The 26,756-nt window shown below is 41.7% G+C and overlaps 1 protein-coding gene across 1 annotated transcript in view; it reads left to right on the forward strand.

The window, feature by feature from the left end:
- Positions 1–18,168, forward strand: part of PTPRG (protein tyrosine phosphatase receptor type G) — a 373,912-nt gene extending 355,744 nt beyond the window's left edge. Inside the window, exons 16-29 of the mRNA XM_042880843.1 lie at positions 2,414–2,510; positions 3,899–3,981; positions 4,203–4,337; positions 4,569–4,703; positions 5,139–5,311; positions 6,016–6,151; positions 6,494–6,640; positions 8,477–8,570; positions 9,807–9,883; positions 10,307–10,435; positions 12,052–12,198; positions 12,952–13,094; positions 16,141–16,276; positions 16,906–18,168. Of these exons, the coding sequence (XP_042736777.1) occupies positions 2,414–2,510; positions 3,899–3,981; positions 4,203–4,337; positions 4,569–4,703; positions 5,139–5,311; positions 6,016–6,151; positions 6,494–6,640; positions 8,477–8,570; positions 9,807–9,883; positions 10,307–10,435; positions 12,052–12,198; positions 12,952–13,094; positions 16,141–16,276; positions 16,906–17,052 (1,779 nt within the window). The 3' untranslated portion in view covers positions 17,053–18,168. The remainder of the gene's footprint in view (positions 1–2,413; positions 2,511–3,898; positions 3,982–4,202; positions 4,338–4,568; positions 4,704–5,138; positions 5,312–6,015; positions 6,152–6,493; positions 6,641–8,476; positions 8,571–9,806; positions 9,884–10,306; positions 10,436–12,051; positions 12,199–12,951; positions 13,095–16,140; positions 16,277–16,905) is intronic.
- The last annotated feature ends 8,588 nt before the right edge of the window (positions 18,169–26,756 follow it).

The raw sequence follows: 26,756 nt of genomic DNA on the forward strand, positions 1-26,756 counted from the left end.
TGGCAAGGGGAGGCTTTTCTTGAACGGCCTCCTTTTGCTGTTCTTCTGCAGGGTGCAGGGTAGGAATCCACCACTGTAGCAGTTTGCCGGAGTATTAAAATTCATTTAAAACGTTCAGTGTTAAGAAAAGGCATTTTCAGAGGATCGGCTCTCACAGCATAAGACCTTCTTTTCCACTGCTGTGTTTTTCACCATCTTCTCTTAATCTTCCTCTTCTATTAACTTTGTATTGGCCAGCTGGGAACACGTACAGCTGAGAAAACAGTCGGCATCAACATAAAAAGGTTAATTAAAGTGATTAACCTTACCAACAATTCCCTTATGGAAGAATCCTATAGAATTTAATAGAAAGGGATGCATTTACTATGTAGTATTTAAACTGTCAGAGAAAATTCCTTAGCAGGGATGTAATTCCCTATTAAATTCTCTGACTTTTGAGAGCATTCTCCACAGAACCTTACTGGATTCATCTGCACTGCATGTGGCATAAATATTTCAACGCTAATAACGTCTGAAGAGAGTTTTGTAGCGATATGTGTTTGAAGTCAGGCTTTTCAGAAATGGAGGAGCATTTTTTAGGGGTGACCTCGAGCAGCACAGCAAGGATGTTACATGATTTCAACCTGTAGAAAAATAAATAAATAGAAGGTAAAAGAAAGTGTCATTAAATGAAAGCAAGAGGGAAGTGATGCTGCTTTGCCATTTGTGAGTGAGGCTGCACTGATCCTGCCTGCTGTATAAGCAGAAGTCACCTGTTTACTGGAGCTGACAAACAGCATCAGGGGAAGCACACACTGTAGTGTGGGTTTTCTTCTGTGCTAGAAATGGAACTATGAAAATTCTATTAGGACCAGCTGAGAGTTTTTCCTGATTCTTCTTTGTCTTTGCTCAGCTCATCTCCTTGAATGTGAATGTAGTGTATTTCTCCCAGTGGAGAAAAAAGCGATTGTTATTTGGGAGTGTCGTGTGGCCATAAAAGCTGTAAACTGCTCAAGGTTTTAGTATACTTGGCACTTCCAAAATGTAAATGTTGGGGAAGATATGAAAACTGCAGTGCATCTCCTTTGTGAAACGTCTGCATAATGCTGAACTCTGATACATCTGCTGTTTGTATAGCATTTCTCTTGATAATTTTTCTCTGTCACTTAGCTTGTGATCTTTGTAGCAGCTGTGAGCTCCTAATGACTTTCTCTCTTAGGCAGGTTCTATGCTGTTGTTTTTAGAGCCCGTAGTACAAAGTAATTCGGCGCTTCCCCATCCATCCTTGGGGAAATGGATTCTATTTGGCGAGATTTCTGGGACTTGGCAGTGATTTGAATAACCAGCTTCTTCCACCATTTTGTTAATTCCAAACATTGATATGTTTTTCAAAAATGTGTTTTAAAACTGCAAATGTTTAAGCTAATGATGAAAAGGGGGTTTGCTTTGTCAAGAAGGTTGTAAAAGAAGAAAATCGGACTCAGGAGTGGTATAATATGTGAGTTGGAGGATTGCAGTGATTTGGTTTGCAGGGCAGTCCTGATGGGTGTAACTGTAGGGCAGCCTGGCTGAGGGAAATAGCTGCTCTTCTGAAAGGGCAAAGAACCGATGGTGCACTGCCCCATTTCAGTAGCTCTGCGTTCTGCTCTTCAGTGAGGTGAGGAAGGATCAGGTGAAGAGCTGAAAAGTCAATTGGAATTAGGTATCAGACCTAACTAGGCTGCTGTCTGCATTTCTAGCTTCATGAGCACTTTGCAAGCCCAAACGCGTCCTGCTTTGTAAATAACTGAATAGACGTAGCTCCAGAATATATACGTGGATACAACCTTTTATCTTTTTCACTGTATTGTTGGCTGTTAATCACTGTCCAAGCAGTGGCATTTAAAGCACTAGCTGCTACCTTCAGCAATCTATTTTATTTATACTTTATAAAAGGCATCTCTTCAGAGAACTAGCAAAAGGTCAATGCCAAACTGAAATGTCAGAAACCCTGTTTGGAGAGGTTATAAGCAAATAAGTTGTCCTGCAGTCAAAAGTCTTCTGTTGAAATGGTTTTGATGTTTAATTTCGTAGCCTACACTGTGGCCATTCCTGCCTTTGAAAGCACTCTGTCTGCTGAAGAGGGGAGAGAGTGAGGCATCAGGAGATGCAGTCCAGAAGATGGATGGACTGCTGGTCAGAGAGGCACAGTAGACTACTGCAGTGCCCAGACTGCATCTGTCACAGGTCTGTGGAGAGAAGGGCATCAGTGAGCAGCGAATGCCTTCTTAGTTTAAGCAGACCATGTCCTACAGGACAATACTGAATGACTGTGTTTAATCCAGCGAGTAAGATATTGGTACTTTAAACATGGTTTCTGTGAGCTGTTGCAAAAGGAGATAAAACTTCATTCTTCGTGCTGACACATTTTCTGTTTGAATAATTTTATGCCTAGGAAGTGCAGCGCTGTACGGCCGACATGAACATCACTGCAGAGCACTCCAACCACCCTGACAACAAGCACAAGAACAGATACATCAACATCCTAGCGTGTAAGTAAGCACAACTGCAAGCATGTTTAATCAGCCAGGAAAGGCACTCTCACAATGTGTCTGTGCGGTCTGAAGTTACATTGTTCCACAACAACTAATAAATATGTGGAATTGCAGCTGGGAGGGCATTTTCCTTCTAAAGGCAGTGGACATTCTTGCTTCTCTGAGGCTACAATTTCACTCCAGCTTTTGTTTTAAAGTATTTTGCTGTTTGATGGTCCAAGTGTAGATTTAGAAGTTATCAGTTTACTATGAAACTTTGTGGAGGAATAACTGGGATAAATTGATGATCAGAGCTCTTCTGGTTGCAAACATCTGAAAACTGGCCTAAGGGAAGTGCATGGTGGAGCAGCGAGTTTTACTGATGATCCCTGGGATTCCTTTGTATTCCCAAAGATGCTAAATCTTACAGAGTACATCTGCTGTATTTCAACCTGCTTCAACTGTGTGTATGACTTGGACAAGCGGTGATCTTTGTAGCACAGTGCTGGCTTTGCCTGTATTCCTCTGAGAACTGCAAATCTGGACACAGCTCTAGAGTGCAGATTTGTACAGGGCTGGAGTGTAAATGCAGTAACTTTTCTCTGATGTGGAACAAATGGCAGGTGCAGCAGTTACTGTGGTTTAGGAATGAAAATGGAGAGCAACGACATTAAGTTCCTATGTTTATAAATGTTGCAGTAAATCTTGAATGTTTTTCATGGCATAGGGATTAAATGGGTGTATCCCATGCTTAGAATCAGTCGAGGTACAGGCTGAGCACCAGTAGCACTCTCGCTGCGTGTCCTTGTACAAGGAGATCCTTTGCAATTGTCCCAGCTGTGATTTTAGACAGAGGTGTCTGGTCCCTCTAAGCACTGAGAGAAGCACCCTTAGAGAACTGAAGCAGGAACTTCAGTACTACAGATGGCACCAGGAGAAACCTCTTTCTCCATTCATATGTTGGAAGGCAAATGAAGCCAGATGTTTCCTTCTTGAAGTTAGCCTATGTCTCATTTCTGCATGTGTTGGAAGCACCTCCCAGCCCCACACAGCTGCTCAAAAGCAGAAGGGTTGCCATTTTTTTTCTGATTTAAGCAAGAAGCCAGGTATTGGAGTGCAAGAAGAACAAGAGCTAAAGAGTGCAACAGCGTGATCCAAAGTCTGTCTTCTCGGTGTATTGAGGGTGGTGAAGGAGTGGGGACATTTGCTCTGCTCCTTGAGCCAGCAGAGCTGAGTGACTGCTACCATGATCAGATGGCCGAGAACAGTCACATTCCACTTCAATCCAAAGCCAGTTGCTGCAAGGTAGTAATAAGGGCTACTCCAAAACATGGGAATTAGGATGTTTACTTTCAATTCTGCATCGTATTTCCTTAATGCTTCTTGTTCTGTTCTTTGTCCTGCAGATGATCACAGTAGGGTGAAGCTGAGGCCTTTACCAGGAAAAGATTCTAAGCACAGTGACTACATTAATGCTAATTATGTTGATGTAAGTTATTTGAATTATTTTTTCTTCTCTAAATCCTTCCCCAATGAGGAAGCATTGCTACTCGTGAAATGTTCATGTTTTCCAGCTTCACGTAAGAGTTTTGCTACAAATTCCTCGCTATTCTGAATGAGAAAGGCACCTTTCTTTGTTACCTTTAAATTATTAATTTCTCTGCCATGATACTGCTTTCATCTCACTTGGCATTATGGTTTTCTTTGAAGGGTTACAACAAAGCAAAAGCCTACATTGCTACCCAGGGACCTTTAAAGTCTACCTTTGAAGATTTCTGGAGGATGATTTGGGAACAAAATACTGGAATCATTGTCATGATCACAAACCTTGTTGAAAAAGGAAGAGTAAGAGATTTTCTAGTTTGTTAGCAAATACTCCTTACCATCTCTCCAAATCACGTGGGCAGAATTTGTTTTAAATGGTCTGGGATGATACATGCTGATGTCTAAAATGTACCTAAATAACTGAGGGTTACATAGCTAGCCATGATTTTACTTTTTAAAAAAGCTCTAACCACAAATACAAAGAAACAGCTCAAACCTTCAGCCAACCCATCCAACTGTGTCTTTGTTCAGAGAAAATGCGATCAGTACTGGCCGTCAGAGAATAGCGAGGAGTATGGCAACATAATAGTCACGCTGAAGAGCACAAACATTCATGCCTGCTACACTGTGCGCCGCTTCACGGTCAGGAACACAAAGATGAAAAAGGTGGGTGAAGCCTTCACTGTTCTCATCCAGATGCCTTCTAGCTTGTGCGGGATGCAAGCCGCACAGGAGCAAAATTCAGCTGTTGTGTAGGCAACTTGAAGCAGCAGTGGATGGGAAATGAGTAAGCAAAAACAGGATTACAAGGAACCTGGTGATAGGTTTAACCTGTATTTCTTTCTCTCGAGTTTGTTACCACCTTGGTATCGGAGCTGCTGCTGTCTTTTCCTTGCACTATGTCTTTTCCTACGTCTTTTCCTTGCACTGTGTCTCCACCAAACAAAAGCAGAGCTGCAGGAGATTCTTTTTGTCATAGTCCGACACATTTTCATCTGGGCAAACTAATAGGACCGAACGGAGGAATTGAAGTAAAACTGAAGGATTCTTTGCTTCTCTTTCCTGATCTTTCTCTTCTTTCTGCTTACAATTTGCATGCAGGGTCAGAAAGGAAACCCAAAAGGGCGCCAGAACGAGAGAACGGTTATTCAGTATCACTACACTCAGTGGCCTGACATGGGTGTGCCAGAGTATGCCCTTCCTGTGCTGACCTTCGTTAGGAGATCATCTGCAGCCAGAACCCCAGACATGGGACCAGTGGTTGTGCACTGCAGGTATGAAGGATCACAGAATCATAGAATGGCTTGGGTTGGAAGGGCCCTCAGAGATCATTGAATTCCAGCCTGATGCCGTGGGCTGGTTGCCAGCCACCAGCTCAGGCTGTACAGGGCCCCTTCCAGCCTGGACTCCACTTCCAGGGATGGGGCATGCATAGCTCTCTGGGCAGCCTGTTCAAGCACCTCATCAACCTCTCAGTGAAAAATTGCCCCGTGATATCTGATCTAAATAGATTTGATCAAATGCTTGATGGTCAATATACCTATTTTGCAGTGTATGCTCTTTTAAATGCCTGTGAAGGCAAGCACTGTACATTATTAAGACAGCAGTGTGCCTGCCCTATGGATGCAGGGAGACGTGAGTTGGCTTAGCCTACATTTGAAGCGTGCTCTAATCAAAAAATCCTAGTTGCATTAGCAGCATGATGCTGAGCTGCTGAGCATTGCACTGATGAGGCTGTGCAATTCCTGGTTCTGAAGTCTGATTTCCTGCCCATTCAGCACACGGGGAGGGCAGGATCACCTCCACTGGCAACCAGAAAATTCCTAGAAAACTAAAGTATTTTGTTCAGGAATTTTCATGATTGAGGCTAGCAGTGAACTGAAAGTCTAGGAATAGGTGCATTTGTTTAGTTCTGTTCTGCTGTTGTGTTTAGTGTGGCTTGGCTGTATTACGTGGGTTTCTCTTACGTTTTTCGTAGTGCTGGTGTTGGCAGAACTGGAACCTACATTGTGATTGACAGTATGCTGCAACAGATAAAAGACAAAAGCACAGTTAATGTCCTGGGTTTCCTGAAACATATCAGGACACAGCGCAACTACCTCGTCCAGACAGAGGTAAAGATTGCAGTGGGGCTCAGTGTATGGCCATATTCATTTTTATGTTGCAGTCAAAGAGCAAATAGATTTTTCAGTTACGTCCCTGTAAGTATTGAATATATCACCAGATATTTGTTGCACCGAAATGCCTCTCTTTTTCTAGACCAGAAACTTCAGATTTTGCTTATGACTTTTTCAGAGCTGTGTGTGTTAACACTTGTGAGTGGTTGTTTTTTTTTATTTGGCCTTATTTGCATGTGTGGGTTATTTTGCATACCCTCCTTCAGTGCTCTACCCCTCAGTTAAAGCCAGCCATTTAGTTTATTCCAAGTGCTTACCTGACATGCTTTGTTTATCTAGGAGCAGTACATTTTTATTCATGATGCCTTGTTGGAAGCCATCCTTGGGAAGGAGACTGAAGTATCTGCAAACCAGCTGCATAGTTATGTTAACAGCATCCTCATACCTGGCATAGGAGGGAAGACACGATTAGAAAAACAATTCAAGGTAAGGCTTATCACTCCCATCCAGAGGGACCTAATTTCTCCACTTTGTGTTGCTTGGCATGCCTTCCCTGTTTGTTGTCATAGATAATGAACCTAACCAGAACACTTGATTAGCACAGCAGAGCATCTTGGGAAGTTCAGGGCGCAACAAGTCAGCCATGCTTCTGGGAATCAGCACTAATGCTCTTGAAGTCAAAGGTGCAAAGAGGAACACGAGCATTGCTTTGAAGCGTGCTGCTGATAGTCTCCTCATTTTGAAGGAGCTGAGTGTTCCTGGGCCTGTGGGTAATTTGGTTGGAGGTCTTACTCAAAACAGTGATTCTTGTGCATATATATATGGAGAAAGAAATGAGATGAGGTTCTTAGTGCAACTCACTATTTCCATGATGTAGATAAATAATTTAAAATGTTTTAACATCAAGAAACACAACATGCCTTTCCATTGCTAATAGCTGTGCCTGCTGCTTTTCCCTACTGTATTATAGCTGCATTCATCGTGGCCAAAGTAAAATTATTTGCTTGGATCTATATGAAACCTACAATTTTCTGATTGCGTTTTTTGAATGCATTTATCATTTTTTTGTGGGACTGCATTTCATATGATCATACATGATGTCAGTTTTCACACCTAAACTCAGTTTAATGACCACATAAGGAACTGAAGCTGTTAAATTTTAACAGGTGAAAAGCTATTCAAAAAATGAACAAGGTGGTCTCAGAATGCACTTGTAGAAATGTCAGTACTCTCAATCAAGAAAGACATTCCAGGTGCATAATTACTACATCAAAGAAACAAGCACAGAAGTGTGCACACACACGCAGGAGAGAAAGACACTTTATTAGAAAAGAATTATTCCACTGCTATAAAAAATATCAAGTTATAAGGATGAAGATGTTTTCTTATGACTTATGGCAAAATTTGCAACTTGGAGGTGCCGTTTTCCAAAATACTTACTCTGCTGGAGCTGCACAAGTGTTTAGAAACTCTGAAACTTCCAGTGTAACAATGCCAGTACGTAGATGAGTGAAGTGCTGTCGTGATTAGAATGGGTTTGAAACTGGGACTAAGAAAGCAGTGATTATTAAATTTTTCCCTGATTTCTGCTGCTGCCTTAGAGCTGGCAGAAAATAACTCGTGCTCATGCCTTGGTGCAGAAGTTCACTTACAACCGACTGAGAGTAAAATTACCCTGAGTAATGAGTTGCTGGTGCAAGAGATGGAAAAGCCGCCTTCACCCTTCTTGCTTTGGGAGAGTTCCCCATACGCGGGGGGAATATTCAAAGACAAATCTGCCTCTCTGACTTTTCATTGTGCCTGGAATGAATTTAGCAGAGCAGATAATACAACTCTTAGCCTCAAATCTATGCTGCTGGTGTGCTGAGTTCCCAAAGGGCCTGGCAGAAAAAAAAGGTATTCTGGAGGAATTATCTTGCTTTCATTTTGAAAGAAAGCATGAAAGTTTGTGTGGTTGGTTTTTTATTTTTTCATAGTTTTATTTTGCTAGCTTTTGTTCCTCGAGACTTGCTTCCAATTGAACGTATCTGCAAGTCTTTGAAATATATTCTCAAAGATAACTAAACGTACTGTTCTGTGAAAATGCATTTTGATGGAACTTCATTTTCAGGATGCTTCAAAGCTAAGAGCTGTAGAGATCTTTTTAGCCATTAAACAAATTGTATGAAAAGATGATTTCCATTGGTATCTTGAGTACTTTAAACAAGTTTAACAACACGACGTATTCTTGTACTGATGCTTCTTCCTGGGAGTTGGCAAAGAAACCACCTCTCTTCAGTTAGAGTGCTGTGAGGACTGACTTACTACTTTATTCTCTTTCAGCTGGTTACACAGTGTAATGCAAAATATGTGGAATGCTTCAGTGCTCAGAAAGACTGCAACAAAGAGAAGAACAGGAACTCATCAGTCGTGCCATGTAAGATCGCACCTTCGGTTTGATCACTGCCTAGCATAACTTCTTGCAGTGAACACTTCCTGTGTTATGCATGAAAAGGCGTAGCCACAAGGAAGAACAAGTGTGATCTGTATAGACCAAGCTGTCTTGCTTTTGCTAAATTACTCTGAAATGGAATGAAAGAAAACAGTTATGGTGTCAGTTAGGTATACTGCCCAAGTGAAATGTTAATGTGAAGTGCTTAAGAATTTGAATGATTAGGTGGAGGATAAACCTATGGAATACTGTGATAATTACTTTGATGCAGCTCTCAGCTCAGGTGAGATCTCACAGAGTGATTGGCACAAGTGTTTTTATGATGTACTTTGTAGTACATTTGTTTTCTGTGTGCAAGCCTTCCTCAGGTTTGAGGGCCACAGTTTCACAGTCGTTAATATGGAATCTGTGCACAGCTGCCTGGCAGCATGAACTTGCTAAGACCAAGCAGTCATGATGTCATTCCCATCACATTGCCCAGAGCACAGGGCATACAGGGCAAGCAGTACTCAAAGTAGTGCACTGCTATATGGGCACAGGTTTTGTTATGAAGTTTGGTAACAAAAAGAGAAATCGCCAGGATATACATTATAAACAAAGGTGAATGGACTGAAATAGACTGTATGACCTCGCAGATTGTGTCATGTCGCTGCAGTGATTTCAGTTTGGCAGTAGGAGCCTGTCAGTTGGGTTCAGGATGTTGTTGAACCCAACCCTCAAACACAGAGCAGTGCAGACCTGCTGGAGAACATTTACTTGCTTCTGGGTTTTTGCCCTTGATGGAAGGGTTTTATCTGAGAAGGTTATCTCACCTTCCAGATGGGAGGAATGAGTGGTGGCTGTGCTATGGAGAGGTAGGGAAAGCAAAATCAGTCACCTGGGTTTTTGTGCTGCTAGAAACAAATAGAATGCTACAGTCAAAAATTACCTGAAATCCCCTGTTATCACTGCATATACTGTTATTCGGTAATTCAGCCTGCTGTGAAAATCTTTGCTATAGTAAAATTTGATTTTACAAATTACTTTGTCCTTGTGGGAATATTGTGCAACGTTCTCTTTTATATTTTGTGTTAGCAGGCAGTGCTTTAACACGGTTAAGTGCAGGCCTGCTCCTGCAGGAGATGGGAGCTGCAATGTTTGGTTTGTTAACGTCTGAGAAATTCCTGCTTTCTGCAATGGGCCATGACCAGACTCTGATATTCTTTTATCTTTGTCTTATAGCTGAGCGTGCTAGAGTGGGCTTGGCACCACTGCCTGGAATGAAGGGAACTGATTACATTAACGCCTCTTATATCATGGTGAGGAAGCCAACACCTAATTACAAAGTAAAATCAATTCTGAGGTGCTAAATACCAGATGCCTGTAATTGTCTTAATTCTGTATGTAATGGCTGTGTATTAACGAATGAGATTTTAACACCTTCCCCATAATGTAAAGCTATTAACTGTGTTTTATTAAAGATTGTTGCTTAAGAAAATTAAATACTAGATGCATTCAGATGGAATGTGTACTTTCCTGAGATACAGTCAAATAAATACTGGGATTTAGAATAAGTGAAAACAACAGGGACTTTGCTGGAAATGGCACTACAGAAATTACAGTTTGTGCAAAAATGTTGTGGAATAAAATGAAATAGGGTCATCATGTGTCCCCACAGATAAAATTAATGCTTCAGAAGTATTGAAGGCAATAAGTAATTTTGGTTTGTTTTGCTGGAAAAGGGCTACTACAGGAGTAACGAGTTCATCATAACCCAACATCCGCTGCCACATACAACTAAAGATTTCTGGAGAATGATCTGGGATCACAATGCACAGATCATTGTCATGCTGCCAGACAACCAGAGCCTGGTGAGTGAAGCACCTCCTTCCCTGTGTCATAGAGCAGTGACTTAGCTCAGCTGGCCACCAGGGTTGTAGAATCACAGAATCATTAAGGTTTGAAAAGACCACTAAGATCATCAAGTCCAACCATCAACCCATCACCACTGTGCCCACTAAACCACGTCACTAAGTGCAGCATCTACTTTCTTGAGCACCTCCAGGGATGGTGACTTCCCAGCTCCCTGGGCAGCCTGTTCAGTACTCTTTATAAGAAGACATTTTTCTTCACATCCAACTTGAGCCTCTCCTGGGTCACTTCATTGCATGCTGTAGCTACTTTCCATTGAAAGCAACGCCAGTTTGCAAGTCACCTCCTCAAACTTTGTCCTAAGCTTGTTACAAAAAACTAGGGCAAGGACTTTGAGAAGAGCAAAAATACAAAGCAAAGACATGAGAAAAGTTGCTTGTTTCCAGGAGTCTAAGGCCATGAGAACTTAAGGCTATGAAAGGTTATAGAAGTTATTTTAATGTCAGCAAAAGTGAATGTGTATGTTAATTTGTGAGACAAAGAGAGAGAAACAGGTGACACAAGTGAAGTGCTAATCAGTGCTTCCACGTTTACTAACATGTCTCAAGAGGACACTGCAAATAATTAAGAATTAAAAGGTTTGGTTTTTTTCATACATGCATCACTGAGGTGAACAGACAATTGTAGCTGAGAATGGTAGAGAAACCACCTCTGTTACAGCCAAAAAATAGCAGTCATGAGAGGCAGCAGTATAAATATTATACTCAATACTAAATGTGATATCATTAAACTGAAGAGGCAGCATTGTATATGCTTCCCATGTGCAGTGCAACTGCAGGGCAAAGAGCATTCAGTGAAATGTGATTGAATCAGAAAGTACTAATGAAACAGAGAGTGTCAGGTAGAAATGAAGAGGTTGGTCTTGTCTTTAAAAGTCTGTAGACTGGCCCTGCAGAGCACTGGACTCAGCTGTATTGCTTACAAGGATGCCTGGTGCCAGCTTTCATCTTTGGTGAGCCCAGAACAGAGGCTGTCTACAGGGCAGTAGTGTCTGTGCTTTGGTTCATTGTTTGGCTTGTGACATTGGCTGCCAGGAAGGGGTGGGATGGGACCAAGACAGTATTTTCCCCTACCCTTAATAATTCTACCCCTACATGAAGTATCTTGTCTGTCTTCCACCTAGATCTGATCCAAAGACCTTCCACTGACATCCTTGAGTTTTGGCTTAGACCACAATAGATACAAATTCAAAATAGTAAGCAATTAATTGTAAAGGTCAATGAGTTTTTTCTAAACAAGTGTCTAACTTTTATGAAAAACTGTGTAGGCAGGAGGTAATATAACACAAAGGTTAAGTGGAAGCGAGGTAAGAGAACCATTTCCCCATGAAACCAATTAAAAAGCAAGTGTTACCTGTTTGGACTCACAAAAGAGGGGCCTGGCAAACTTAATGACTTCTAGTAAACTAATAGTGAGTTGGTTTTAGACAAAAATATCTTTTAAATGTCAGCTCTTTATCATCTCTATGTATCAAACCAGTTTTTTGATCTGCTGGATTTTTCAGTTGCACACAAGGTATCTGAAAGTCTGCAGTAGTGTTTTTCCTTTCTTCCAGGCAGAAGATGAGTTTGTGTACTGGCCAAGTCGTGAGGAATCTATGAACTGTGAGGCCTTTACTGTGACCCTTATCAGCAAAGACAGACTGTGCCTCTCTAACGAAGAGCAAATTATCATCCATGACTTTATCCTTGAAGCTACCCAGGTAAAATAAACCTCCAATTTTGGGTCTTGGCTTTTCTCCAAAATGCTAGTCATGTCATTTAAATAGGGCAGAAGAAAAGTTCACTAGCAGTATTGAAAGCTGTGTACTTGTAAATGCACGTGCATGCCCGTTGCTCACAGGGGAAAGTTGTTCTCATTGACTCCTCCCTCCCACATCTTCTACTTCCAGGTGGATCCCTTTAGCTAGCGAGGCTGTAGTATTTAGTGTTTGACACATTCAAAAGTGAAAACATCATTTGTCATTCAGTAATTACAAAAGTAGATTGAATTATTCTTTGTAAAGTACACCAAGGTCCTGTTTCTGTGTATAAAATTCACAGTGTAATTGTGTGGGGCGTTAATTACTGGGGATTATTTATCAAGTACATTTATTTTGAGTTAAAAGTCTGCCTCTAGTTTGGTTTCAGAATTGCAGCTAGATTTTGCTGCACAACATTGGTTTGGCAAAACCTTTTAAATGTAAATTCCTTGGTTGGTTTCCTCTTGTTTGAATTTTGACCTGTGAACTCAGAGGGAAGCCATGAAATAAAGAACAAAATCTTCATCAATTAAAATTGTATTATTTTAGGATGTTCAGCAGTACAGAGATGCTACAGTTATGTATCTTTTCTTATATACACAGTTTGGAAGAAGATTCCTTCTCAGTGTGTAGAGAGGCTCTTTCTTCTTCCATCGTGGAGTGGATAATGTGAAACTGAGGTGGCTAATGCTGGGGCTGATCTTTTCATTTCAGGATGACTACGTTCTGGAAGTCCGCCACTTTCAGTGTCCTAAATGGCCAAACCCAGATGCTCCCATAAGCAGTACCTTTGAACTTATCAATGTAATTAAGGAAGAGGCCTTAACGAGGGATGGCCCCACCATAGTTCATGATGAGTATGTCATCTCTTTTCTCTCATTTATGTGAACGATATGCAGAGTTACTGAAGAGTACTTGTTAGGATTGATGTGTATTCTTGCATGGAATGGATGGGGTTTTGTGTCTAAGGAGCAGGATCAGGGTATTTACATTTCCAGGAATGAGGTTTCAGTTGGCAGTGAGGCCAAATACATTTTGTTTGTTGTAATTTTTGTGTTGACTGTTGTCTTGGGTGGACTTAGAAAGCGAGGCTGTGTTTGCTTTGTATGCAGTTTGCATACTTCTGTACAGAGAAGTGTCCCAGACAAATTCTACGGCAGGTTTCAGAACGCAGCGGAGCCCAGGTTCAGATAAAGTCCTTGTGCACAGTAGAGGCTTATGGAAACCAATTTCAAAGCAGACCTGAGCTCATGTCTGACAACTCGTGTTTAACATGCAGGTAAGACACAGAACAGGCTCAGCTTGGCTGTGTCTCGGGATGAGCAGCAGTATCTTGCCACAAGGATTTTAAAGTTTTCTGAGAGCAATTTTCTTTCCCTTCTTTCTTCTTTCCCAAAACATCCCGAGGGGCCATATGGTGCCAAGTGGGAGGGAGCCCGTTAACACAGGGCCAGCATGTCCCAACACTTGTCTCTTTTGTAGTGTAATGGTAGGCATTGTCTTGCCAGCTATGCTTGAATGCCCAGTTATAAAAGATGCTAAATACTGCGTTGCATATTATTGATTTGCATTCATTATGGAGCTGCAAAATACTGTTGCTGTGAAGCCAGAGCCGGAGTCTAACAGGACTGTCTTTGGAAGAAGCTGTTTCGTGGTGGGCAGAGTGCTTTCAGGAGTCACTCCGCCATTAAAATCCCAAGGCAGCCCAATTTCTGACACCGCTTGGGTTCTCCTTTGAGCAGACACCAAGGCAGTGTAAATGACTGCTAGCCCTCAAGCCCCTGCCCTGGGGTCTGTCAGGCCTTTTGCCATTGCTACCAGACAGAGTTAATGGAAGTCTTTAGAAATCTTTGCCTTTTGTGTAACAGTGTTACTGGTGCACTCTGCCATTCCAGTGTTGGGATCAGCTTTGTGTGGTTGCGTGCTCCGACCTGCTGCTGCTGCAAGAGCTCTCCCTTCATATCAGAGTTTTTCCCAAAAGGTTCCTGCAAATGGTGCCTTGGGCTGAAGGAAGTAGTTTTCCTCCCACCGTTTCCTGCCTTGCTGCCGCATGGTGTGAGCTCTGCTGGCTTTTGCCGGCACTTATTAATTCCAGGCTAGTTTTAATATTCATGCTTTGGGTAGTCTGAAGTGAGGTTTTGCTGCTCTTGCAGTACTTAAGATTATGTTTTACAAAATTAGAACCATTATTGATTTGGGTATTCATATTAGACCTAAAGAAAAAAATCAGAATCTCATTTCTAGCAGTGCTGAGTCATTCTTTCTGTAAATTGCTTTTTTGGTTTATTTGTCATATTCAATGATTTTATTTTTATGCCTAATACATAATTTGGATCCTGCTTTTCACTGGAGCCAAAGCAAATGTAGCTGAAAATGAAAATTTCCCTTTACTACATGCAGCTACTATATCACATAATCCACTAATAATTACAACTGCGGATTAATTCCAAATATATGAATTTTCAGATGCTAAATGCACGTGGTATTTAGGAAGTACACGGTGGGATGAACTTGATAACAACATTTCAAAGTAGTTCTAAAATTCCACCTGGAGACTGCTGCCAAGAACGTTAAATGTAACTGCCCATGTGCAAGCAACTACATGAAGTCTGAAAGTTGCATAACTTTCAGAGCATTGAGCATTCGGCTTGCTGGGAGGTGGTGGCAATGAACCCCAGTGGAAATGAGGCCGTTAGGCCCAAGAGGCATTTTGTTGTGTTCCACCCATGGCACGCACAAAGGCCCCTGTGCCCAGTGTTCCTGCAGGTGCCCTGCTTCTTCCATAGATTTTTCATCAAATATAGCAGGTCTATTGTGATCTGATTTCTGTTTCCAATTCCCAGGCAAATTGAGTTTCCAAAAATCATATGAAATTAAGTCAGCATATGTCTCGATTTCCACAGGAGTGCTGTAAAAAAATCCTAGTGGTAATCTTATTGTACCAGATGGCATTGCAGCTCTCGCTGATTATTTAAGTTTTTATGTACAGTTCTCCAAACAGCTTATGGAGTAAGTCAGCACCAACGTCCCCCTTTGCAGGTCAGGGTGTTTAGATACCGACTTCCTCAAAGTCACAAAACTGGGACAGAGTTTCAATCTCCTGAGTAATGAGAGAGCAGAGTTCAGCTGCAGCTCCTCAGAAGCAATTATGGGCTCCTGCTGCTTAGGATCCTTTGTCCCCTGCCCCACAAAGGCACGTGTGACTCCAGCATACCGCAGATTTAGCAGCAGTAAGATTTCTGTGTGGCCAGTTATGTCGAGGACACACAGTCCTTCCCCTGACAAACAGGCATCGCTCAGGTTCTTCCTAAGTGACAGCCCAGCTCAACTTACCAGGATCTGCAATGTCTCTTGGGTGCCCAACTCGGGAGTGTTGCGTTTCGCTTAGGAATCAGACCTTAGGAAGACTGCGAGGTGCTGCCCCACTTACTTGTGAGCACCTCGTATCCATGTTCGTTGTATTTCATTATCAGATGCAGAGGAACAGACAGGTCTCATTTCTTTTAATCATTTATGTTTTGCTTGAGCTCCCACTGAGGTACTTAAAATAAGCTCAGCTGTAATGCGGATGCTTTCAGTACCTGTGGCAGGTGAGAACTGATTTCACTGTTACACCCTGCAAGCTGGGTATGTTTAAAAGGCTCACATCCTTCTGCTGATACAGTTCTTCATACTGAGTAGTGCAGATATCCTGAGATGAATGGGGTGCCATCACTTTTTTGTTGTTGTTGTTGTTGTTGTTGTTGTTGTTGAAATGACCAAAAATAACCCAGTATAAAGCAGAAGTATAAAGAAGTTGAACTACAGTAATCAAATGAAGTCCATGTCAACATGTTCGTGGCTCCGTGTCGGGGTGCCCAGGTGTGTTTCTGAGTATCTTATCCCGTTGCTGTGGTTTTTCAGGTATGGAGCTGTGTCAGCAGGAACGCTATGTGCCCTTACCACTCTGTCCCAGCAGCTGGAGAATGAAAATGCTGTTGATGTTTTCCAGGTGGCAAAGATGATAAATCTTATGCGGCCCGGAGTATTTACAGACATCGTAAGTCCCTAAATAGAATATAAATGGAGAGTTTATGAGATTTTCATCTGAGACCACAAGCATGAACTGAAACGCACGTTGTGTGCATTTCCAAACCCCACAGCTTCTGCTGCCTTCTCTTGAATTGAAGCCCACCACTGATTTAACACGGTTATGTATTTGAAATAGCTGAATGTGGAACAATTATCAATGAAACGATGCACTGAATTCATCATATGAAATCATATAATGGGCATCAATTGTACATTACTGTTTAAAATCAACAATGCTGATGGAATAAAGAGGAAAACAGGGCAACTGGACAAATGTCCTTCTTGCTGGGAAATTAGTAATGACACAGTGGTGTTTTTGCATTATTCTGTTTCTCCTGCAGTTTCCTTATAATGTCAACAGAAAGACTTCTCTTCAGTGGGCAGCAGATCAGCAATAATATAAAATGCTCACAATTAGGATGTTGGGCTGATAATGTTAAGCTGGATTAACACACGCACTCACTCTCAAAGTATTTTTCTGTGATGTACGTATGCTTCTAGTAACAAATATCCATCACCTTCCTTAAAATGCCACACGTCAGTGCCGCTCACCTTCATGCAATGAAGGCATTGAGGTAACTTGTCTTTCTTTTCCAGGAGCAGTACCAGTTTCTTTACAAGGCAATGCTGAGCTTGGTCAGCACTAAGGAGAATGGAAATGGTCCCATGACACTGGACAAAAACGGTGCTGTGATGGCCAGTGATGAATCGGATCCCGCAGAAAGCATGGAGTCTCTTGTCTAATTGGAAACCTGAAAAGGCACTTAATTTGTAGAACTTCTGAAGACTGAGCGAACTTTTTTGAGGCCTTTTTTGCCAGACTCTAGGTTATACAATAACCCAATTACTTTTTTACACTGATAAAAGTTTTGATATTTATTTTTTGCCATTTTATGTCTTAATGGTATCCTACTGAGCATTTGCACCTCTGTTTATTTCACGCAGTGAAACGCAATTTTATCTAGTTTGCACTATATGATCAGTGTTACTGCCTATAATCTTCTAATACAAAACAAGCCCTGATGTGACATTCCATGACAACAAACATGCTTTTTCTGTTTTGTTTAAATGCAGTGAAGTTTTGCTAAACTACAGTGACCCTTGAATTTTCAATCTTGAATGCTAGGCCAGATGGATTCTTTCTACAACAGATACTGTACCCCTTCATTCCATATTTATTATTTTAATTATCATGTCACAACTTTGGTAACGGTATTCTGCATTCCAGTGGAGTGGATGAGCAGCGTTCATCCTTCTTGACAAAATGTGGCAGGTGATTATTAGCTACAGTGAAGGTGTAATGGCCTTGTGGAGCAGAAACAATTATTTCTGTATTGTTTCACGTTACTGTTTTGTACGCTTACAGACCTAAGACTTGCTTCACATGGAATAGAAAATCACCTACAATATAATTATGAATTAGATGCAATTCATGTGTGGGACGCAGTGACAGGTTTTGATTTTACAATCTCAAAGTTTCTCCATTTATGCAGAAAAATGTCAGTTTTTGCTTTTAGCCAGCCCTGCGATGGGAAAATATTTTGGTTTGATTTTCATCAAAGCCGATGCAGTAAGAAATCTCCTACAGCCCCAGGTCAGACCTGTTTTCAGATATATTGAAGGTAGCAATATTTTACATTACTAAGCTATTCAATATTTTAAACACATTAATTTCCTTACTATTTCTTGAATATGACCTCACACCTAATGGTATGTTACATGATGACAGGCGTTTCTTAATTTCATAACTGTTAGATGCCATTTTTACAGGTGTGTAATTTTCATACTTTAGTGCTAAAACATAAAGTACTGATCCATATTTACTGGTGAAGCAAACTAATAAAAAAAACTACCTATAAAGTTACATTCTCCCTCTTTTTTTTGCCAGACTAATTCTTTAGCACAACCCTAGTTTATTGTGTTTTCCCTCCCACACCAATGAACTGGTTTTTCCCAGATTATATAAATCATTTGAATTATTGTTTGGAGCATCTAAGTATACATTCTCATTGGCTCCCTTTTCTTTTGCATTTCATTGCGATTCAACACCGTTCATCTTTATTTAACAGAAGAAGTAAGCACATACTTAATTCTCCAGAGATAAAGCTGATCATTTCCTTCATAGCTCTGCCGAACAGAGAGGGGTTATGGAATCTGCCTCGAGAGTGAAATATGTTGTTTCAGGCATCCTGATGTTTGGTATACAATCACAGGCACCATCTTTACATATGGCGTTAATTTCTTTTCGATTCCAACTGCACAGAGCATGCATTGTATTTCTGGGACTTGTCAAAAATATTGCAGTGTATTTTTCTTTTCAGTGTAAAACTTTCTGCCAGCTGGGGCCTGCTAGAACAGACACATGGCGAGGCAAAATCCTCTTCTTGTGTTGGAGGGGAGGGCAAAGAGGAAGGTTAGCTAAGGCAAAGGTTCCGTAGATGTTCCATGCAGAAGGAAGCTGAAAGTGACATTTCTATGGAGAGTAGGTCTGTGAGTTTGGAACCTCTTGAGGTACAGAGTGATGCAGCCCCACTGGGAGCAGAGAGCTGTACAGACTGGGATGTGCTAACATCTGGCCTTTTATTTTTAACAGAAAGACTTCCTTCTATGGATAGACTTGATTAATTCCCACACCAAAATATTTAAGAGTTCACCAGCAACGTTTTGCATGGTTACCCTTTTCTCACCAGTTTGTGGAATCCCTCAGTACAAGTGCTCCACATAACTGCTAATGCTGAACAGTGTGATACATCCACGGTTTCCTTGAGGAAATCCCATGTCCAGCACCAGCTAGTCCAAATAAAAACTGTGCAAAACTTTTCAAAAGGATGCATTGCATTGTAGTTTGCTTCCCCTTTGCCCTGGGATGTGCCAGCACCAGAGCGAGGCAGTGCTGCATGGTAGGAGCTCAGGCTGGAGGCTGGAGATGTGGCTGCTGAACCCCCACACCCCAGAACGATCCCAGCCCTGGGGATGGTTTTGATCAGTTCAGCCTTGAGTGTTCAAGTACCCAGGGAGAGCTGTAGGGAGAAGGAAGGAATTCAAAGCCTGACAGAGCAGAATGATGCAGAGATTACTGAAGGCATCAGGAGAGTTGCATTTGTGCAGTACCCTTAGCTGAATACTTTTCATGATGGAAGGTAACTGGTTCGTGACGCACTGCCTGAATATCCTTGGTTTAATCTCTTCACACAGGCTTTAAAAATCAGTGAAAGAAGGCTGTGGGGTTGAACTTTGGTAGATGCTTTGGAAATCCGTGTGTTTGCATTGGCGTTTTCCCACACCTGCAGTACTTGGGGCTTAGTCCACGGGGAAATAATTTACAGTGATGCTATATGACTTCTCCATAGATTTTTTTCTTAAGGGGGATTAAGTTGTATGTTAAGAACTGTGTTAACAGTCAGATAGTCAATAGAAGGTAGTGATGCATTAGGCTTGAAGTGGAAGAAGGTTGGGATTAGGAGCACATAAGAGCCAAACCCATTCTGCTGCAAGCAGATGCAGCTGTGCTCTCCTCCATGGACGTGCACCTCTTCCCATGGGACTAGAGGAGGCTGGCAGAAGGACCAAGCAAGCATTCACAGGCATGGAGCTCTACTAGGATGCTCTCACGTGCCTATCTGGCCATCACTATGCAATGCCAGCCCCCACGCTGTAACCCCTACTTGGCATTCAGTTAGGATGCTTTTCAAGCAGCAAAAGTTCCCATTGTGCATGTCTGCAAGTTAGGGGAGCCCAGGTCTGTCCCTGTGCTGTAAGATGTGATCCTCAGCAGCCGCAACGCGCGCGTGCATGCGTGTCTACATCTGTAAAATATTACTCCTTTGTGTCTTGCATGGCTGTGCACCTGCAGACCATGTGAAAGGCATAAACAGCTGTGAGTTGAGCCCATCATTATAGCCAAGCTTTCCAAGAGGGAAAGTGTCATCACAACATCTAAAACCAGTGGTGCTCCTGTACGTGGTGATCCCAGCTCTGCTAGGAAGGTGTGGGGGAGGCAGTGGGACTGCCCAGGTGTGCAGGCTGCAGTGCTGGCTCTTCAGCAAGACCAAGGTGGGAAGAGCTTTCGCTTTAACGCAGCATTTGTCCTTACTGTTTCACAGTGTCTGTTCCCAAATATGAATTTAGGAGCGGGATAAAAACATCCCAAACCTTTATCCTCCTTCCTGTGTGCAGTCTTCTGCACCGTGGGTCTGTTCAAGGTTAGTGGAATCATTGACAGGATCTGCTTTGCTTCGGTTGTTTTTCCAATTTCTGACTGCTTGAATTGCTTGAACCCAGAGTGATGTCTTGGAACACTAGGAGAAGACTCTTTATGAAACAGCACAACTGCCTTCTTCTTAACCTTTTTTTAAGCTGATATATTTTATTTAAAAGCTATAAATATAGATATTGATTCTACCAAAGATACATACTACTAATTCTCAGCAAAACAAAACCAACTTAATTAAGAAATAATAATAAAAAGTAGTTGTCTTACAGATTTAAGTCTTTCTCAAATTCATGTTTTTCGGTATCAAATCCGGTGTTCTGACGTTTGTGCTCAAATGGTGCCAGTGAATTTTTATATGAAGGGAAAATGCCTATTTATTAATCCACTGCATTGCTGCTCTTTTCTCTGTTTTTTTATTTTTTCTGACAAACATAATTCAGCTTTTACTGTTACCCCGTTGCTTTTCTTCTCTTTGATGCCGTTCTAACAATTTTAACAACATTGGCTTTGCTTATCAAAGGAGAAGGAATGCAAAAATAGAGAAAGAGAAGGAACTGTAATGAAGAGATTTGGCCTCTACTTTGTTGTAGCTGTTAAACTGTTTTTAGTGTTTTTGTTAACTATTTGCAAAGGGAAGCATTTTCTACAGAGGATAATTAATTTCAAGAAAAAAGTCTTGAGTTTTAAGAATAAACATGTCTCCAAAAGAGGAGATACTCAATTTTATACAATGTCACAGCTCTCCAACATTTGGGGTAGTGACCTCTTTGTTGTGTTCGAACATTTGAAATGAGCAAGCAGCCATTGTTTCTAAAGACCCAAGCATTCACGTGTACTCTTATTTTCTTTTCCTTCATTTTTAAATAGCGAAACCATTAAAACTGTAAATATTTTGTTGCTTGGATAAGCATCTTCTGGGAACTTTGTATCTATGGTATATAATCATAGAATTTTATATTTTCATATAAAGCTAATTTTTTTCTAGTTTCACCTCCTTCCTAGTTCTGTGGTGGCTATGTGAATCCATACCTTCTGTGTATCAAGGTAGTGAGACACCATCATCACACTCCAAAAGATTTCCACCCGTCATTTCTTTGGGGCAGTGATTGTGAAGGTTAGATTCTTTTTTTTATCATTTTATTCCATTGTCAGTGTGTGCAATAGGAATTAGACTTAGCCAGTCACTGGATACGTTTGTCTCATTGATCCATTCAGACAAAAAAAAAATGTGGTGTTTGGCTTTGGGACAGGGTGGGAGGGAGGATTTTGAGGGAGATTTTTGGTTTGGTTTGGTTTGGTTTTTTTGTTTGGGGTTTTTTTGTAACTTGAAGAATCTTCTTTTTGTTATGTTTAAAACTATATCAAATCATTCTATTATAGTGTTATTTAATATGTAAATTGTATTGCTATACATAAAATAAAGTATGGATTTTGATGTATTTACAGACTTCTTTCTTATTTGCATCAAATACACATACAGAGCAGATGCGCAAGTCAGTATTTCATGGTCCCTGGTGTGCAGGAAGAATGATGAGATCCAAGGCCTGCTTTAATTAGGTCTCAAATTTCCAAGGAGTACTCAGCCTGGAACTGTCTCTCAGTCACTTGACAGTGGAGATTGCTTCTGCCCTCTTAATTGTCTCCGACAATCGGAGAGCTTTCTGCCTCTCAGACTATCAGTGCTTCCCTTTCCTCTCCATGACTGTTCCCCCCAGACAGTTGTGACATCGAGATCCCTTTTGGAAAGGGGATTGTCTCTATTCTAAACTGGAGCTTTATACCTGGGTGTGACGTTCCTCAGACCTGGTTCAAGCTATCAGCAGATGTCTGCCTGCAGGAGCAGGGGCTTCCACCCAGCCACCGTCACTTGGTTTGCTGGGTCACCTGCACCTACTGCTGGGAGCCGTGGAGGAGGAGGGAAACGCATTCATCCCCACCTGGGGACGGCAGTGAGGGACAGATGTTTCAAATCCTAGAGACAGCAGCAAGTATTCCTCATGGCATGTATTAGAATCCATACCTACTTGCTGCACCACAGCCAAGAGCTGTCATTGAAACAGGCACGTTGTGCTGTCAATGCCCAATTTTGAAAAAAAAAAACATGAACAGCTCCACATACTGCCTGTGGTTTTGTGCTGACTGCACGTGTTACTTACATCGTTGTCCTTGTGAGAAAACTGCTTGGTGCTGGGGCTCTTGTTCTGCAGCAGGTGATGGGCACGGCAGCTCCAGAGCAGCACAGGACCAAGCACAACCAGCTGGCAAGGCTTGTGAGCAAACCATTGCTGGGCAGTGGGAACACCTCCTAAGACGGTGACACAACATAAAAAGGGTCATCTGTGGTGGTTACAGAAATCAGCCCCCACCAGCTCTCGAGCTGTCCCAGTGAGTGATGGGCAGGAGAGAAGGGCAGGAGGGAAGGCAAAGCCTTGGAAAAGTGCTCGGATCCCGTGCCGATGCTGGAGCAGACCTACATCCAGTGGAAACACACTGTAAGTAGGTCATTAATGCTTGGGCAAAAAAAAAATTATTATTTACCAGCACTTTCCACTACTAACAATATGCCTGAATTAATTGGTGGTATCAGGAGATCCCAACTTCTTCAGTAATGAATAGCTAATGAGTTTAGCCTTTAAGGCTTCCAGAGGCTGCTAACAGTCACGCTAAGCAGGCACAAATAATAGCAGCGTTTTATTAAATGGATTCAAATGCCAGAAGGTGTACTTTCAAGACCTTTGCAATAATAAAAATATTTTTGATCAATGGCTCAGTCCTGGTCCTGTTACGTGGCCACTTGGAGCTCCGTGCAGGGCCTCGTGCTCTGCCATGTCAGCGCCCCAGCCAGCAGTTGCCTTATTGATCACTTGTGGTTTCTGTTTCCCCTTTGCTGCCAATCACTGGTTTTGATGTTCTGACTTTGTGATGCTTTAAGAAGCAACACTTCACAAAGCAATCCTTCCTGACACTGTGTTCAATTAATGTGACAGTCACTGGGCTCGCTTTTCTTTTCTAAATTGTTATCTTCCTTATGTCTTGAAATCCTTGTTTAGGAGTTGTCAGCTTTGCTGCTGGTTTATGTTATGTTTTAGAATTCTGAAAAGATTCTGCATTTCAGTTCCATGTCTCTTCTGGAAGCGATTTTCAGTCCTTCACGTTTCACTGTCTCTGTGAGCTGCACTTCCTGCATGGCTCGTAATTTCTGTCACAACTAAATTCAAATCCTGTTGGTCTTATGTCACATACCACAGGATATTCTTGTACGATATCTAATATAAATACTTTGTTCCTATATCTAAGGAGCTGCCAAAAGAGAGGGATTCTGAGTCAACATCAGAAGAAAGCCAGAAGGTATGTGTGTTTTGCCTTGGAAGGATAGCGCTGCTGGCTAGAAGCCTGAGGCTTGATGGAAGGGAATGTCGCATGACCCTCCCCCAGCTCTTTTTTACTGTTTTAATGATCTAGAAGGGTGCCCCAGCTGATAGATGAGAGCCAGCAGGCTCTGCCTGCACAGGCGCAGATGTTCTTCTGCACCATTTAGCCTCTATGGGTCTCAGTTATATCTTGGTCCATCTGGGGATGACACCAGCAGCCAGGAGAGAGCAGAATGCTGAAGCTTTTCCCACACAGAAATCCAGCCTAGGGTTTCAGACAAACAATGGCTACTTTTAGTACAGCTTCTCCTCATAGGTATCATGCACATACTGAAAGCAGTGTGCAATTGTGCTATCCCCTGTAAGCCAGATGTGGAGGAATGAGACATTAAGACAAAAAAAGCAACAACCAAGTAAACTGCTGCAAGAAATGTAGTAGGTTCTCTCAAAAAGCACTTTTGCATCCTAATAGAGAAGCTGCGACTTCTCAGCCATGTGTCACACAGACTCACGGTCCCCCCCTACCCATGTGCTGCCCATCATGCACTGGTACAACTGTCCTTGTGCCAGCAGCTGCATCGTTGGAAATAAGAACTCTGATCAGCCCATCCTCTATGGGCTTACACTCAGTTCTCAGAGGGTATTTGGTAGGCTGTGGGACGTAGACAAAGGCTTCATGGTTTGCTTCAGTAAGAAAGACAGAGACACGGTTGGTGTGTTGTCATCTTTTGAGGTGCTTTCCTCAAAGCAAGACAGGAAACCCTGGGAAAATGGCATTCACCATTAGTTTTGTAAAATGGAGTTGAGGGGGATTACTTCAAATAATATCAGTTTGGCAGGTGGCATAGAGGGTTCTGTGGTTCAGCAGTAGAGCTCCGAGATGCAGTATTCCTGTTCTGCAAGAGAGGAAGGCTGCAATCCTCTTTTTTTCCTTGCTGAGAAAGAAAAGTAAGGGCAGAGTCGACAAGCTTGATTGCAGGAAAAAATGAGATCTTTAGCACACTCAGCCAATGCATGGGAGTAAATGATCTCTTGAATAAAGCCTGTCTGTTTTCTCTCTGCAAAGCAGTTCCTACTCCGTACACAAGAGGAATGGAATAGGGGTGTCCTGCATGTACTAGATAAATGAGCAATTTCTTGTAACAAGGTGCTTATCAGGTTCCATCAGCAGATGACCAAGAAGAATAGAAAACCATAGAAAAACAATAAATTGAGGCTTTCATTACATGCAGCCTGATGGGACCATCAGCACCACACAGCTTTGCCCTCCAGGAATTCTTCCTAATAGGCTCAAACCATTATCTTTCAGGGTATTGGCTTAGCATCAGAACCACTGGACAAACTCTGATTCCAATCTTCAGATCAACACTCTAAGCAGTAGCTTCCATTTAAAATATTTGATCTCATTTCAATTCAATATCATTTCACTCATGATATTATCAAATGACATCTGTAGGGAACATCAGGTTGCAGAACATCTTCTGTGTTAATGCCATGGGTGTGACTGTGACCAGAGCAAACTCCAGGTTACCTCAGTTGTAACACAGCAAGATCTATAAAAATAGGTGACAGAGTAAAATGGTTAGGCTATTTAACACTTTACTTAGCTAAGCATAGGAACTCTTAACAACTAGCAGAGATTGTCCTTTGTGTTGCTTAGCACTAGCCTTCAAGCTGAGAAATACCATTAGTGTGGGAAAAAAAATCAAAAAGCTCTTAAAAGTTCAGTAACGTAGGTTAGGAAAGGCTCTGCCTTCTGAATTTTAGTGCCTTAAATAAGCTTCCTTATTACTTAAACCTCTTACTTGGATCCTGTTAGACATATGTTGTGCCTTTGCCTGAAAGTCTCCTAGTGACCTGTAAATTGATTGCAGCCTGTGAAATTGGCTATAAGTAAATCTTAGCTTGTTTTTTTCCCTTTTCCTTTCTTTCTTTCTTTTCTTTTTTTTTTTTTTTTTTTTCCCTAAAATAAAGAGGGTGCAGGTGGCTGGTCTACTATCAGAACTTGATAACGCAGTTCAGAAATACAACTGATCTATCGGTGATGCGGTTCCTGAAACCTGTAGCAATTGGCTCACCTATTACAAAGCCAATTGTGGTCGTTGTTAATGCCAGGATGCCAAACCTGAGTTCTCGTCATTTGTGCTGGTTTGTGTAGTCATTCCAAAGACATCTGCAGTACAGGGTCCCATCCACTGGCAGGCACGTAATAGGTCGACACATCTCATAGTAGTCTGTTGCGTTACGGTGTTTGGAAAGAATGAGGAACAGCAGTAACATACCTAATTGGTTTCACGTAGGATGTTGGTACAGTTTTACAGCATTTATTTATCTCACTATCTGTTCACAATTTAGATACGCATTAAAAAATATTTACTATCTTTCTTGCATCACAATAGCAGTGTGCCATCGCCAGCTTGCATGCCGCTATATCTTCATAACATTCATCCAATAAACTGGGTGAACATTTTATGGGTGTTTTAGCAAGAACTAATTCAAGCTTACATGGTCAGATGAACAGAGCACTGTCACAGTGCACTTTGCTCACTGAAATTCTCCTCTTAATTTCCCAGCTTGAGGTATGGGTGCCTGATCAGCAAGGGCTCAGCACCTTCAGTCCCCAGCACAGATGACAGACTGGTCTCTGATTCATCAGCTCTAACAGTGTCTGAAACACATTGCAGTGCTGGTATCCACAGGAGTCAGCAAGATTAAGTATGTAACTGCCAAAAAATGTATTGAGCTGGAATTTGTCCCATAAAAGATACGACAAAAAGAAAAAGGATAAGCTCCAAAATGACAAATGAAAAGACCGTGGTCATTTAAAATAAATGGCATAAAGTCAGTCAAATTACACTCATGTT

Source organism: Lagopus leucura, unplaced genomic scaffold (genome assembly GCF_019238085.1).
Source record: "Lagopus leucura isolate 7727_CA_CO unplaced genomic scaffold, USGS_WTPT01 Super-Scaffold_100028, whole genome shotgun sequence".
Classification (NCBI taxonomy): domain Eukaryota; kingdom Metazoa; phylum Chordata; class Aves; order Galliformes; family Phasianidae; genus Lagopus; species Lagopus leucura.